The sequence below is a fragment of the Podarcis gaigeae genome (assembly GCF_964106915.1).
Source record: "Podarcis gaigeae genome assembly, chromosome: 15".
Lineage (NCBI taxonomy): Eukaryota > Metazoa > Chordata > Lepidosauria > Squamata > Lacertidae > Podarcis > Podarcis gaigeae.
Window position 1 is genome coordinate 31,067,290 of NC_139692.1, and position 14,855 is coordinate 31,082,144.

The window sequence follows — 14,855 nt, forward strand, 5'->3', positions numbered from 1 at the left end:
AAGCGACCCTCTCTGTCTCTATGGCAGCAAGAAAGCCGCAGGCTCACCGCTTCTCGTCGCTATGGGAGACAGAGAGCGTTCCCTCTCCCCGCGTATTTTGGACTGAACCAATAGGATGTGGGGGTTCCTTACGACACGCCCCTTCCATTGCAACGCCTACATTCCCCCGCTCTGCCTCATCCCCTCCTAGGTCCCGTTAGTTCGGGAGGTACCCGGATGGAGTGGCACGCATGCGCATAAGCTGACAGGCGCGAAGCTGACAGGCACTGAGGAGGTGCTGGTGGGCCTCGCGTGAGGGGGTCGGGGCTGGGGAATAAATATATATACTTAAGGTGGGACGCGCTGAGGAGGAGTGAAGCGCCGTCATTTCCCCACGGAGGGAAAACCAGACAGGTGAGGGCGAAGGCGGGGCTGGAGGGGAGGTTGCTGTGGCAACATGGCCCCTCCCCTTCTTCGGAGAGGGCGAGGTGTGATGACCACGCCCCCTTCTCTTTAAATAAGTCCATCTGGAGGTACATATTAGTAGATCGCTCCTTTTGCGGGTGGGGCATTGTTGCCTGTTATTAAGTGGGGGAGATCCTGCTGGTGTCTCCCCTTTTTGGCATCTGACCCAGAAAGGAAGCCCATTAACTATGGGTGGGTGGAGAGAGGGCAGAAGAAAGGAGGGCGAAGCATTTGCCACCCCACTCCCCATTGGACCACCTCCTGGGCGCCACTGGCTCAAACTTGGGTCCGCAGATGTAACTGGTCTCCAGCTCCCATTAGCCCCAGCCACTAAGGCTGGTGGTTAGAGGACTATTCGAGTTGTAGTTAAGCAAATAATCAGCCAGGGTGGCATAGTGATATTGTGTGGGCTATTGGGATAGTGGTTAGAGTGTTGGAGCAGGACCTGGGAGGCCAGGGTTCAAACTCCCTCTGCTTGGCCATGATGATCTGCTGGGTGACCTTATGCCAGTCACTGCCTCACAGGGTTGCTGTGGGGATTAAATGGCGGAGAGAACCACATACACTGCATTGAGCTCGTTAGAGAAAAAAGAGGGGAATACATTTATTTCTTTCCAACCCCTTTTTAAAACAAAACAAAACAAAACAGTATCTAAAAACAACTAAACCACAGTAAAGAAATATACTCATTAAAACCAGCATAAAAACAATGCAGAGAAAAATCTAAAACAATCTCCTGGATCCAGATTTGGAAAAGTGTGGTCCATTTTGTGGCCCCTCCCTTTTCTTTGTGTGGCATCTCTCTGCCAGAGAAATAGAGGCTATACATAGCTTGCTCTTTTAGATCTGTGAGTGTGGGTTGAGTGTGGCATGTTTCTCCGGGCAGAGGGTTTTTTTTCTTTTTAATTTTATTTATTGCATTTATAGCCCACCTTTCTTTCAAGGAGCTCAAAGTGGCAAAGCGGCCTGTCCCCATTTTATTTGTGCAGTGGCCCAGTGAGGTACAATAGGCTGAAAGATAGTGGTTGGCCAATGTTGCCTAGTAGAGTGTTGTGGCTGTATGGGCATTTGAACTTCGGTTGCCGTGGTCTGACGTCAACCAAGTTGGCAGTTGTCAAATTGTCCCTTGGGTGAGGGAGAGAAGAAGTTTGGGAACCAATGGCCTATATGCATGGAATTTTGCGGAGCATATACAGGGACTATTCTGCTGGCACAGGCTGCGTGGCTTAATCACAACTTTAGTGGCTCTGATACACAACAGGTCTGTCTAGCACAGTGGCACACTACACCTGTTGCGATACCCAGCTGAAAAACAGCCTGGAGCCGCCTTGCCTCTCATCATCCATATAATTGGTGCACCTGCGTCCAGGACCCTGTGGGCAAGACTGGTGTTGTGATCTGCACTCCGCTCCCCCTGGACAGCAGAGGAGGGGGGAAAGTGGCTCCTTTGGTCCCTTATGGCTGAAGCAAAAAAGAGCCATAAACCAAGCCAACTCTGCTTCACTTTTATTGAGCCTCCTGAGCAGCCCTTTCTGCTAATCCACTCAGATGGAATGGCTGTGGATTCCCATTGTGAGAACTTTACTAACAGTGGCAGGTGGTGCCCATTGGGGCTGATGGGGCGGAAGGCAGGGAGCCCAGTAGAAGGTGCAGCCAGAACCAATAACAGGCAGGGCCAACTCATCCTATTTTTGTCCCCATTCTCTTCCTCCCTGCTGAGTTTGACAAGGGCAACACTGAGATTAAGGAAGAAGAGGAGGCTGCCAGCCAGGTCACCTCCCGGGCTGGTTGTAAGTAAGAGGACAGGCAGATCAGGGCTGGATGAGGATAGACAGAGAATGGTGAGGTGCTGCCCATTTGCCCTAATAGACCAGCCTCCACTATCTTTATATAAGAACTTTAGCTTGTCTATAGGTGGTGGGCAACAGCAGAGTAGAAGACTTTAAAGACCACTGTGTAAGAAAGTTATACACCGAAAGTTGTTGAGCTTCTTTTTTAGGAGGCCACCGAATCTAAGGTCCAGAACAAAGTGCCACCTTTTGGAAATTTCTCCAGGCGTCAGTTCCACCTTTGTAATGTCAGGGAAAGTCCAGGCGTGTGGCAGCTCTAAGTATGGTGTAGTGCAGGCATAGGCAAACTCAGCCCTCCAGATGTTTTGGGTCTACAACTCCCATCACCCCTAGCTAACAGGACCACTGGTCAGGGATGATGTGAGTTGTAGTCCCAAAACATCTGGAGGATCGAGTTTGCCTATGCCTGGTGTTGCGGTTAGAGTGCTGGATTACGATCAGGGATACTAGGCTTCTAATCACCACCAAGTCAGCCATGAAGTTTATTGGGTGACCATTGGAGCAGTCACTATATCTCAGCTTAACCACAGGGTTGTTGTGAAGATACAATGGAGAGGTGAAAAAAGTGTGTGGACCAACCTTGAGCTTTATAGTGATTCTAGCTTAGTGCTGGCAGTTTCAGGCAGTGTAGATTCTCAGCCCTTCTTGGAGATTCCAGAAATTGAAACTGGGATCTTTCGCAAGCTGGTGTTCTATCACTGAGCTACAATCCTTCCTCTTTGAAATTTGCTGTATTTCTGTGCTGTTGAGAGAAACCTACCTATTCCCCTGGCTATTCAGTGTGATCCTTTATTTACTATGTTTTGACAGATATTCCCTTTGCCCACTCAGAGACTCATGATCTAAGGGCATAGCTTCTTGGGTTCTTGGGACTGCATTACATTAAACAAAATATGCCAGAATGAGAGCTGGAGAAATACTTCAAATTCCTATGGGTCAGCATTGCAGTTTCAAAGCAGTGCCAGACACCTGGGATGTCTTGAAGGTTGGTTTGAATATTTCCCCCCTCCTTAAGCAGAGAATAGAATCAGTGGTAGCTGGGAGATTTGTGTCTGGTGGTCCCTTGCATCATTTTAAAAAATGAAGGGTTAAGGTCTTTCTAAATCAAGTAGGAACAATTATATTGCTAAGTTCTTCTGTCTGAAAGTTGACATTTCAAATACTGGTATTCTTTCAACTGGGCAGCAATTTTCACAGCAAAAAGAAAATCTTGCAGGTAGCAGAAAACAACAATGATTTCTGTGACATTTTGAAGACATTTAAATTTATTTTATGACAGACTCTTGTGGGAAGCTCTTGCCTTTAAAAATGTGTTAGCTTTTAAGGTGCCACAAGATTTGTTTTTACTGCAACAGGCTAACTCTAACCACCCAACATCAGTTGTAGGAAATGATTTATCCAGCTATGTGGAGAGGTGACAAAATTGCTTGTTGAGGCATTATGAGGAAGTGATCTAATGGTAAGTGATTTGTAAATTGGGAGAACATCTTCCTACGTAATGGAATCAATTAGATGAGACTGTCTTTCAAGCTCAATTTAGAACAGGAGTTTCGATGAAGCTGCACACCAGACCTTTGCAGCTTACCAGTTTGGGGCTCTGAAACAGTTGAAATGAGAGGAAATCGCTGCAAATAAATAAATAAAGTGCAGAGAGGTTTATTCTGTTTGGCCTTTTGAGGTGGACTGTGAAAGATATCAATAGATTTCATTGTGATTAAATCAGATTAATTTATTTGAGACATTGCTGGCTTTGAGCTCACTGTCCTGTGATGTACTGATTCCTTGAGAGCTGCTGTTTTGATTGCCTTTTTGTGTCCATGTGGTAACTTTGCCCGATTCCCTCGTGTAGGCTCATGCCTTTTTGCCATCTAGAGAGAAAAATAGCCAGTTTGTGTCTCCCCCAGCCTGAAGTGCAGGGGTCGGAAATTCATTCTGTAGTACAAACGGATCCCCTTGCAATCAGTCCAGCTGACTTACTTTCATTTCAGACGTTCAGGCAAACCTCCTTATTCCAGCGCCAGTTGCTTGCAGTGCTCTGTTACATGTCAGGATTTGTTTGGACAACCGAGAAATGAAATGGTTATAAGAAGCAATTTCAGCGATCTCTGCATGCACGTCAGAACCCAGGTTAAACTAACTTAAAAATTAAATCCACATCCCTTTTCTGATTGACCATTAGTATGCCTAACTTGATTCTGAATGTCTATGCTGCTGCCAAAACATCCCCAGCCCCCCAGTTTCCCCACTAAAAATAATGTTGGTGGAACTCTGTGGATCGGGCAAGGAATGCTTTCCTTTGTCCATTTCGAAAGGGGCTTGGAGGGGCAGTGTGGTGTTGGGGAACCACAGGCTAGTGGGGCGTGGCCAAGCGCATGCTGAACCAGTCAGACAGCACCTTCGGTTGACAGCTGTGTGGATTGCCAAATGGCTGCTCAGCAGCAGGTGTCCCCAGCAGCTAATCAGATTTGAGCAAGTAAAATGACAGCCTGGGCAGCTGAGAGCAGGTTGAGCTGGTTAGGCGGCCAATAAGAGTGGCTGGCTGTCTCCTCCAGTGAGGGAGTCTCTGGCTGCGAAAGCTGACAGGGAGGTTTCCTGGCGCTGCTGTGCAAATTGGATCCCCTCCCCGTGTGCGCGTGTGCTCCTGACTGGCAGCAGATAGAACAGTCCTGTGTGTTGTGACTCACTCCTGAGAATAGCAATGACACTCGTAAAGGGTTGGCGTGGAGCATCTCTGGGCACCTGCTGCCCCTCAGTGGCCTTTCTTTATTAAGGAAAGTGCCCCCTCCCCTGCTGTGGTCTCCCATCCCAATGAATATGGCCCTTGTCTCCCTGCCAGCTTTGCCACGGCTGCCCGCCCAGCAGACCTGCTTACAAGAGCCGGAGGGATGGTGGTAGTCACGGGGCAGACCAAAGTGAGCGATGCCATGTCGAGTTCGGATGCGGAGGATGACTCTCAAGAACCTGCCACGCCAACGGCCACCCAGGCAGAGCACGCCCTGTCCCTCCTGCCTCAGCAGGTGAGTGAGCTGGTGCCTTTTGCACCCTGGTTGCTTCAGTTTTCAGGGGCTGCCGCTGGAATGGTCCTCTCCCTGGAGGCTTCTCCAGAGCAATACTGAGGATCAGCTTCAGAAACAATACTCTGCTTTCAGCCTGGCTTGTAGCGGTGGGGGCAGGGCAAGCCCCAGAATCAGTGGTTCCCAAAGTGGGTGGTACCACCCCCTGGGCAGAGTGGTGGGATTACCTAGGAAGGCACTAAGAGGCAAGGGGGTGGGAGGGGGATGTTGGAGGTGTAAATGACTATTCAAGTTCAGCAGTTTTGTTGATTGGATTAAACTCAATAGTGTTAATTGGATTTTGAGTAAATGGGCAATTGTTACTGTTTTGAATTTTATTCTGTTTTTATCTGCCGGAGTGGGTTGTGTAAACCACTATTCTGAATAATGTTTTTTATAGGGTACGGTATGGTTGAATGTATGGAACCAAGGGGGGGGGGCAAAAAAGTTTGGGAACCACTGCCCTAAATGGACTTACTTTTAAAAAAAATGTATATTACTGATTTCTTGTTTTTGTAACCAACCCTGAGCTTGAAGGGTGGGGTGAACTAGAAGCTATTCACAAATCATGACTTTCAAAACAACTTTGATTTTAAAAAAGTGTTTATACCTAGCATTTTTAATACCCTGGCTGCTAAGGTTTTTCCAGCTTCACGACTGAGAAAACTCAGTGTAAGTTAGGAATATTCAGACTTGTTAGGTTTCCTGGCGTTAGCATGTTCTATACACCCAACTAGGGGTTGACAGGTGGAGTCTGGGCACAAAATGAGCAGATATCAGTCCACTGGGCACATCACATGACTGTCCTGTTTTTGCAGCTGAGGGAAAACAGGATACTTACAAACTCCTGCTAAGCTGTGTTTGCTTGGGGCCTTGCAGTTCTGTTAGTGCTCTTGAATAGTTGAAAACCCCTACAGTCTGCAGCTCCAGCTGATCTTGGAGATGGATGTGCAGAACTGGGTGCAAGTGCCAGCCCAGAGCGACTGATCACTTGCCAGTACCACCCTTCCTTGTCTCCTCACAGACTGCCTCCTGCTTCTGCCTTCTACACAAAGTCATCTGCTGCTGAGTCATTTTTGAGCAGTGACATGAGCCTAAGAGGAGCCCTGCAGGATCAGTCCAAAGGTCCACCTAGCCCCGTGCATCCTGCCTTCTGCAGTAGCCGACCAGGCGCCTCCATGAAACCCACCATGTACAGGGCAGCAAGGTGACAGCTCTCTCTCTTGCTGTTGCTCCCCTGCAACTGGTACCCAGTGACATCCTGAGCCTGGGAATGCCATATAGGGGTGGGAGTGAACCTGCACTGGGCTTTGGTGCTTCATGGTTAGACAGCAGCTATGGTCCAAGGTACATTGACCTATCTGAGACTGGTGCACCAACTGGGAATTTCAGACCTGAAGGCATGTGCCATAGGCTGGATTGCTGCTTTGTGTGGGGCTACCCCTTGAAGGGACACGGGTGGCGCTGTGGTCTAAACCACTGAGCCTTGGGCTTGCCGATCAGAGGGTTGGCAGTTCAAATTCCTGCGACGGGTGAGCTCCCATTGCTCGGTCCCAGATCCTGCCAACCTAGCAGTTCGAAAGCACGTCAAAGTGCAAGTAGATAAATAGGTACTGCTCTGGCGGGAAGGTAAACGGCATTTCCGTGCGCTGCTCTGGTTCAACAGAAGCGGTTTAGTCATGCTGGCCACATGACCCGGAAGCTGTCTGCGAACAAACGCCAGATCCCTCGGCCAGTAAAGCGAGATGAGCACTGCAACCCCAGAGTAGTCCACGACTGGACTTAACGGTCAGGGGTCCCTTTAGCTTTACCCCTTGAAGCATCTCCTAAGATACTTCAGGCAGTTGATGATGTGTCAGTATGAAGAAAAAGTGCAGCGTTTGGGACTCTTTAGTTTAGAGAAAAGGTGAGTAAGAGGTGGCAAAATACAAGTTTATAAAATTATGCATGGCGTGGGGAAGGTGGATAGAGAAATTTTTTCTGCCTCTCTCATAACACTAGAACTCGTGGACATCCAATGAAACTGAAGGGTGGAAAATTAAGAACAGGTAAAAAAAAAACCATTCTTCACAGAGCACATAGTTAAACTGCCCCCTTGTTTTTGTTTTTTAAAAATTAAAGTTTCAAGCTGTCCCTTTGTTTTTATCTGCCCTGCGTTCATTTTTTTTATTGTTCTTAACTGATTTTACTGTTTTGCTCATGTTATTTTATTTTGTAAATAGATTTGTAATTAGGAAGGAAAGATATACACTCTTTTAAAGAAGTAAAATATAGACCACCTCCCTCTTCTCAAATTTGTCTAGTCCCCTTTTAAAGCCCTCTGAGCTGGTGGCCACTGCCCATATCTTGCAGCAGGGATTTCCACAGCGTGTGACAAAGTCCTCTCTTTTGTCTGCCCTGAAACTCTCACCCTTCAGCTTCCTAAGATTGCCCAATCAGGTTCTAGTATTCTGAGAACCAGCATGGTGTAGTGGTTAGCATCTCAGGCTAGAACCTTGGAGACCAGGGTTAAAATCTCCACTTGGCCATGAAGCTCTCACAGTGGGTGACTTTAGGGGCAGTCATTGCCTCTCAGTTTAACCTACCTCACAGGGTTGTTGTGAGGATAAAATGGAGAGGAGGAAAACTATGTATGGCACCTTGAGTTCCTTGGAGGAAAATTTGGGATACAGATGCAATAAAATAAAAATCAAAAGTATAAAAAGAGGGAGAAATATGTTCATCTACTTTCTCCACACTGGCTTGTTTGTATTCAGTGCAGCCTGAATTAACTTGATCCATCACTGCAAGAAACTGCATACCCCCTAAATCTGTTCTAGGGGGCAGATTTGGGTAGGATGTGGGGCATGGGGAAGATTGGGAAGTTTTATTGGGCAAGCGTAAATTTTCAACTGATGGGAAATGATACTTGAATGCCGACCTATTTGCTGAATTTCGACACAAATTGTTTCTTCCTCCCAGTTCCCTGAAGTGGTTCCACTGAATGTTGGAGGAGCTTATTTCACTACCAGGTTGTCAACACTGCGGCGCCACGAAGACACAATGCTCTCGGCTATGTTCAGTGGCCGTCACTACATCCCAACAGATGCGGAGGGGAGATACTTTATTGACCGAGACGGGAAGTTCTTTGGGTATGTCTTCTTTGCCTGCAGCACTCCCTTAGCTACAAAAGCTCCAGGAGCAAGGCTGTTCCTGTGTCCCTTGGAGGTAGCGTGATCTGTATGCCCCTTCTACCTTCGCACTCATGTTCCCATAGGGGTGATGGGAACTGCTCTAGGCGGCCAAAGAACAGCAGCTGGCAAGGTAGCATCTAGACTTTCAAGATAGGAGATTCCAACTAAACATGAGAAAGAACCTTCTGATGGGAAGAGCTGTTCAAGAGTGGAATGGACTCTCTCAGAAGGTGGTGGACTCCTTCATCTGGGTTTTTTAAGCAGAGGTTGGATGACTGTCAGAGATTCTTTCGCTGTGATTTCTTTGCTGCAGTGGGTTGGAGCAGATGATCTTTGGAGTCTGTTCTAACTTTACGAGTCTATGCTGCTGTTATTCTAAGAAATGAGGGTACCGTAATTGTTTTGGAGGACAATGTTGGTGGAGCTGTTTGTGGTCAGAATGTCAGTCTGTCTGCAGTCTGCTGGACCAGGTCTCCCTGACATATTCCTGTGGTTGGAGGTATATATTGTATTACTGGAAGTGGTGGATTTTGAGTGCTTTTTTGGGTGGCAGGTAGCAGTGTGGCAATGGGTCTTTTCTGTGCTGGATCCACATTGTCCACAGGGCAGCTTGCCTGGTGCCATCATTACATATTTTTAGGCACCAGGCAAAAACATTTATTTTCTGTCAGGCCTTTGGCTTTTAATTATCTGTGGCCTCTTTATTACTTTATTAAACTTAAACCCCACCTTTTTCTCCAAGGAGTCCAAGGTGATGTATGTGGTTCTCATCCTGCCTCATTTAATCCCCCACAACAACCCTGTGAAGAAGGTTAGGCTGACAGGCAATTAATGGCCCAAGGACACAACCAGTGAACTACATGGCTGAGTGCACATTTGAACCCTGGTATCCTGGTCCTAGTCTGACACTCTTAAAAAAAGTACACTACACTGGCTCTCTTGAGTGGGTGGGATGTCTTAATCTTGCCTTTTAAAAATGCAAATTTGCTTTAATACCTTTTTTATCTGTTTTGTTTAATGCTAGTTTTGATGTAAATGCTATTTAATTCTTTCTGAGAATTTGAGTTGCTTTTGTAAAAAAGTGACTAATAAGTTTAATCAATCAATCAATAATACCATATTGGCCTGAATAGAAGCCGCACCCAAATATAAGCTGCACCTTTAAAATTGGAGGGGGTAAAAGAAAAGAAAAAATACCCGAATATAAGCTGTCCCATTCCTAGCTGCTCCTGGCTGCATACTGAGTGGGGGGAGCCATGCTGTGTTGTGAACAGCCTTCTTCGCTCTCTTCCTTCCCAGCCTTTGGGGAGAGGATGGGGGACTATGCGTGGGGTGGGCTGGGCGCCTCTTTGCCACGCTCCTGGTGCGGCTTGCCCCTTGTTCCTGGCTGCATACCGTAAGGTTGCAAATATAAGCCGTACTTTAACTTTTCATGGTCATAATTTGGGGGGAAAGTGAGGCTTATGTTCAGGCCAATACAGTAATAATAATATGAATGGAAACTGCATAAGAGCTTCAGCTCAAGAAATGGTTGGAATGGGGTGGGGCACCCTTCGGATTTTCCGTCTCATGCCTTGACTTTGAGCGCTGGACAGGGTCAGATGGCAAGTAACAGATGCCCTTTGTTTGTGCTGCATGTGGTCACTAATAGGATTGATTAGTCAAAGTGACTGTGCTGCTTTTGCCTCTGGAAACAGGATATTAAAAGGTTCTTCAGCCCTTGGAATGCTGACCTTCCTGTTTCAGAATAAATGTGTAATATCCTGACCTTGCAAAGTCAGCTACTTAAATTAGTGCTGCCATGCGTCCGGAATTTCCTGGACATAGCTGGGATTCAGCCCTCGGAAATGGCATCTGGGTGGAAATAGCTGAAATGTCCGGGAAAATCCAGATATATGGGAAGCCATGTCAGAAGTGTAGATTTAGCTGAATTCCCTTAAAAATAACTCAAAGCCTCATGGTGGGGGTTTTTGGTGGTTTGTTTTTTTTTTTTTGCTAAAAAAACTCAACAACTTTTGTGTCTGGATTTTCATTTTTTGAAATATGGCAACCCTACAAATAGACCCCGTCTTGTTTTGTTCTTATATCCCGACTTTTAAAATAGAAATGGCTGAAAACTCTGAAACACATGTGCAGTGTTATCTTGACAAACATGAAAACAGTATGATTCCCCTTGAGAGAATTTCCCTCTCGGGGCTAGCCCCAAAGACCTGCAGCATTTGTTCCACCATGTGCATCCCAGAATCCCCTGTGGTATATGGCTGCTTCATTGAAACATGTTGGATCTAAGCATCTGCTTGGGTTGCTTGGGTCAGCTGGAGTTTCTTGGGTGAAGATAATTCTAGCTTTAATAACATTATATTATCTAGTCTAGAGCAAATGCAATATATAGTATTAATAAAAGTTATATGATAAAGTAAGATTTAAAAAATCTGCGCTATATCCTTTGAACCCTTTTGCATATTCCCGGAGGTACGAGTTCCACAGTTTGGGAAACTCTGATCTACAGCCCCAGTTTTGAACACATTGCCTGCAATGTAATGAGAAGGAGATGGGGTGTGTGTTTTGGGAACCATCAACCAACCTGTATACTCAAGTTCCTTCTGCCTTATGTTTTTTTAGGGACGTGCTCAATTTCCTGCGGTCTGGCGACTTGCCTCCAAGGGAACGCGTGAGGGCAGTTTACAAGGAAGCCCAATATTATTCCATTGGACCCTTGCTAGACCTTCTTGAGGAGCTCCAGCCCCTCAAAGGAGAAAAAGTCCGGCAGGCTTTCCTGGGCTTGATGCCATATTACAAAGGTAAATTGAAGGGGTGGGGGCAGGCAGCTTGTAGGTGTGTCTTGCAGCAGGCCAGAAGTGCTTTTGAAACAGTGCCCCCCAATGTTTTGAACTGCAACAGAAGCAGATTTAGGGCAGTGCAAGTGGTGTGGTTACACCAGGTGCCGTAAGGGTGTCAAATGGCACGGGGTGGCATATTTCTAAGGTCTGCCCCTGACTGCAACTCCTATCACCTGCAGCCAGCATAGCCATATAATAAAGGTAAAGGGACCCCTGACCATTAGGTCCAGTCGTGGCCGACTCGGGGGTTGTGGCGCTCATCTTGTGGCGAGGGAGCCGGCGTACAGCTTCCGGGTCATGTGGCCAGCATGACTAAGCCGCTTCTGTCGAACCAGAGCAGCGCATGGAAATGCCATTTACCTTCCCGCCAGAGCAGTACCTATTTATCTACTTGCACTTTGATGTGCAGGAGCAGGGACTGAGCAACGGGGGCTCACCCCGTCGTGGGGATTCGAACTGCCGACATTCTGATCGGCAAGTCCTAGGCTCTGTGGTTTAACCCACAGTGCCACCTGCGTCCCAGCCATATAATACTTGGTCTGAAAGGAGCTTGGTTGTGCTGGTTGGGGCTGTGGAAGGTTGAAGTCTGAAACATCTGAAGGCATCCGTTTGAGGAACGCGCATCTTCTCAATGTTTGTTTTTTCACACACCTCTCCTCCTTGCTTTTCAGAGCACCTGGAGCGGATTGTGGAGATTGCAAAGCTGCGCGCCATGCAGCGGAAGGCCCGCTTTGCCAAGCTGAAGATCTGCGTTTTCAAGGAGGAGATGCCCATCACACCCTACGAGTGCCCGCTCTTCAATTCCCTGCGCTTTGAGCGGAGCGAGGGCGAGGCCAAGCTCTTTGAACACCACTGTGAGGTGGACGTGTCCTTTGGGCCTTGGGAGGCCGTGGCGGACGTGTATGACCTTCTCCACTGCATTGTGACGGACCTCTCCAGCAAGGGCATCACGGTGGACCACCAGTGCATTGGGGTCTGCGACAAGCACCTGATCAACCACTACTACTGCAAGCGCCCCATTTACGAGTTCAAGATCACGTGGTGGTGAGCCCATCCGGGCGTGGGAAGAGGTAGCTGGCTGGTTTTGCCATCTTCTCCATGGCCTTGTTGCCCTGCGTTCCGAGAAACGGTGGCACTGCTGATAGCGTGCTGGAGTCTTATCTTGGCAGGAGAACTTAACCTCCATTCATAGCTATGCAGCAAACTGGGGTCTCTCCTGTGATTCTTGCTTCAAGGAAGAGAAATCCTTCTGGAAGGACACATGCTACTGTGGCTGATACATAGGGTCCCAGTAGAGGTATATGCCAGTTGGTGTGTATTGAGGTTTTTGGAAGGGCTCTAACCTGCAATTCAAGCCTTTTTCGGCCCACGCTGGTCTCACTTGCCTGCACTTGCCTAGGGGGCACCGCCACACCGTTGCACAATCTTCCAACTGCACCCCTGGAGACATAGTTAGCTGTTCTGTAGCCACCTGGCGTTGGAAGTGCACAGGAGCACTTTATTTTTACACCACATCCGCTGGCATGTGACTTTTTGCTGCTGTTTCGACCTTCAGGACAGAAGGACAAAGTACTTTTCAGAGATGCTGAGGTTTCAGAAGTGAATTATCTCTACAAATGTCTGAACTTTCTCTGTGTTAAATCCCTGCTTTATTTATGTGTCTGTATTGGTTAATTCTTTTACGTGTTTGTGTTGAAATTTAATTTATTTCCACTCCCCTGACCCCAAAGGGCAGGTGTTGGGTGGTTCTTTTTAACTCCTTGGTGCTTGTTCAGACCACATAGGTTGCATTCTTAAATGAATTCAAAAATAACGGTTATATATATATTAAAAAATGTGCCTGTTTATTGCTTTGGGTGCTTTAGCTGTTGACTATACCTGGATGGAAACTTCTCCCGCACTTTGATGAAGTGTCAGTGAGCCAGCCCCAAATCTCATGGCCAGAAGTTACTGTTAGCATGGAAACTTTCTCAGCTTGGCGATGGCTGGCATGCTTCTTTGGGGATTGGAGCACGCAGGATCATCGCAGCCAGAAGTTTTATTGGATTGGCCTGTTATTGGCTGAATTAAGAGCACATGATTAAACTGTGGAACTTTCTGCCACAGGAGGCAGTGATGACCACCAATTTAGATGTTTTTAAAAGAGGATTGGATAAATTCATGGAGGAAAGGGCTATCGATGGCTGAAAGCCACAGTGATTATGCTCTGCCTCCATGGTCAGAAGCAGTAATGCTGGAAGCCACAGGAAGGAAGAGGGCTCTTGTGCTTGGATCCTGCTTGTGTGCTTACCAAAAGGGGCATCTGGTTGGCCACTGTGAGAAAAGGATGCTGCACTAAATGGGCCGTTGGCCTGATCCAGCATGGCTTATGTTCATTCATTTCAGTGAGTCTACTCTGAGTAAAGGGTAGGGGTACCGTTACCTTTACCTTACTCTGAGTAAAACTTAATTGAATGCAACCCAGTGGAAATTATTTCCAGGAAGACACGTGATTAGAGTAGTCTGGGGTTCTATGAATTGTTCTCATCCCTCTCCCCCTGCCTTCAAATAAGCTGATGTTCATTTATGGGGAGATAAAAAAGGATTCTGAGCATACTCCTTTAGTAGATTTGGCAAGCAATTCATTATGACTGTTAAAACATTTCTTTCAGAGTATATTTTACCCAGATGTCTCTATGCATTACGACCTTCAATGCCTTCTGCAAAAATGAGAAATGTAAATGGATTTGCAAGGTGGGAGTTATTTGTTGTCTTCAAGCAGTGGATACTGCAATGATAAAACCATTCAAGTATGTTATTTCACCTCTCTCCCCTTTTACAGCCCATATTTTGTATTGAAACGTGTTGTGTCTCAGTAACGTGCAATAAATTATCTCACTATGGTCACTATCTGAGCTCACAATTATCTTTTTTTTAAGGCTGCCAAACCCTAAAAGCAGGGCTGGGTGGGTATCATAATATGCTCCTCTCTTTAGGAGACCCCCTACCACTTTTATTTTCTTCCAGAATAGCTTCAAAAAAAACCCAGCAAGCTAATCTCTGTCCTCAGGTTTACAACCTAAAAAAAGCAATGAAAGATGAGGGAAAAGGGACAGGTAGGGAGGAGGAAAAAAGCACACTCAGGTATCAGTTCTTGAAGCTGTAGCTCTTAAAATAGTTCTGGCAGCCAGCCAACATAATGCTCTCCAATTGACAGACACTAACTGTCACCATTCCTGGTAACTGGCAATGCTGGTATAATGATAATTACTTGACGTTTTATATCCCACCATTGCTTCCAAGGAGCTCAAGGTGGAGTACATTGTTCCCCCCACTTCCCATTTTCTCTTCACAACAACCTTGTGAGGTAGGTTAGGCTGAGATAGGGCTGAGCAGGGATTTGAACCCAGGTGTCCCATGTCCTAACCTGACACTAACCACTACACCACTACTGCTTGATGGGGCTTGGAGTCCAACATATGAAAGGACACAATGATGCCTACCCCTTGTGCTTGC

At 46.8% G+C, this 14,855-nt stretch overlaps 1 protein-coding gene and 1 long non-coding RNA gene across 5 annotated transcripts in view; one reads left to right on the plus strand and one right to left on the minus strand.

The window, feature by feature from the left end:
- LOC310832741 overlaps positions 1 to 14,855 on the minus strand; it is a 211,576-nt gene that overhangs the window by 79,001 nt on the left and 117,720 nt on the right. The gene's annotated exons all lie outside the window — the stretch shown is intronic.
- On the plus strand, positions 221 to 14,249 carry KCTD7 (potassium channel tetramerization domain containing 7). 4 transcript variants are annotated; one of them, XR_014558351.1, is made up of 7 exons: positions 222 to 393; positions 4,283 to 4,421; positions 5,131 to 5,311; positions 8,309 to 8,478; positions 11,143 to 11,321; positions 12,032 to 13,759; positions 13,800 to 14,249. XR_014558351.1 is itself a non-coding variant. In XM_083714824.1 (6 exons), exons 3-6 carry the CDS (start codon positions 5,180 to 5,182, stop codon positions 12,406 to 12,408), a joined length of 858 nt encoding a protein of 285 aa, XP_083570950.1. In that variant the 5' UTR covers positions 222 to 393; positions 4,283 to 4,421; positions 5,131 to 5,179; the 3' UTR covers positions 12,409 to 14,249. The 4 variants fall into 4 exon arrangements, 2 of the variants coding, with proteins under 2 accessions (XP_083570951.1, XP_083570950.1); XR_014558350.1 differs by lacking the exon at positions 4,283 to 4,421 and having other exon boundaries at positions 221 to 393; XM_083714824.1 differs by having other exon boundaries at positions 12,032 to 14,249.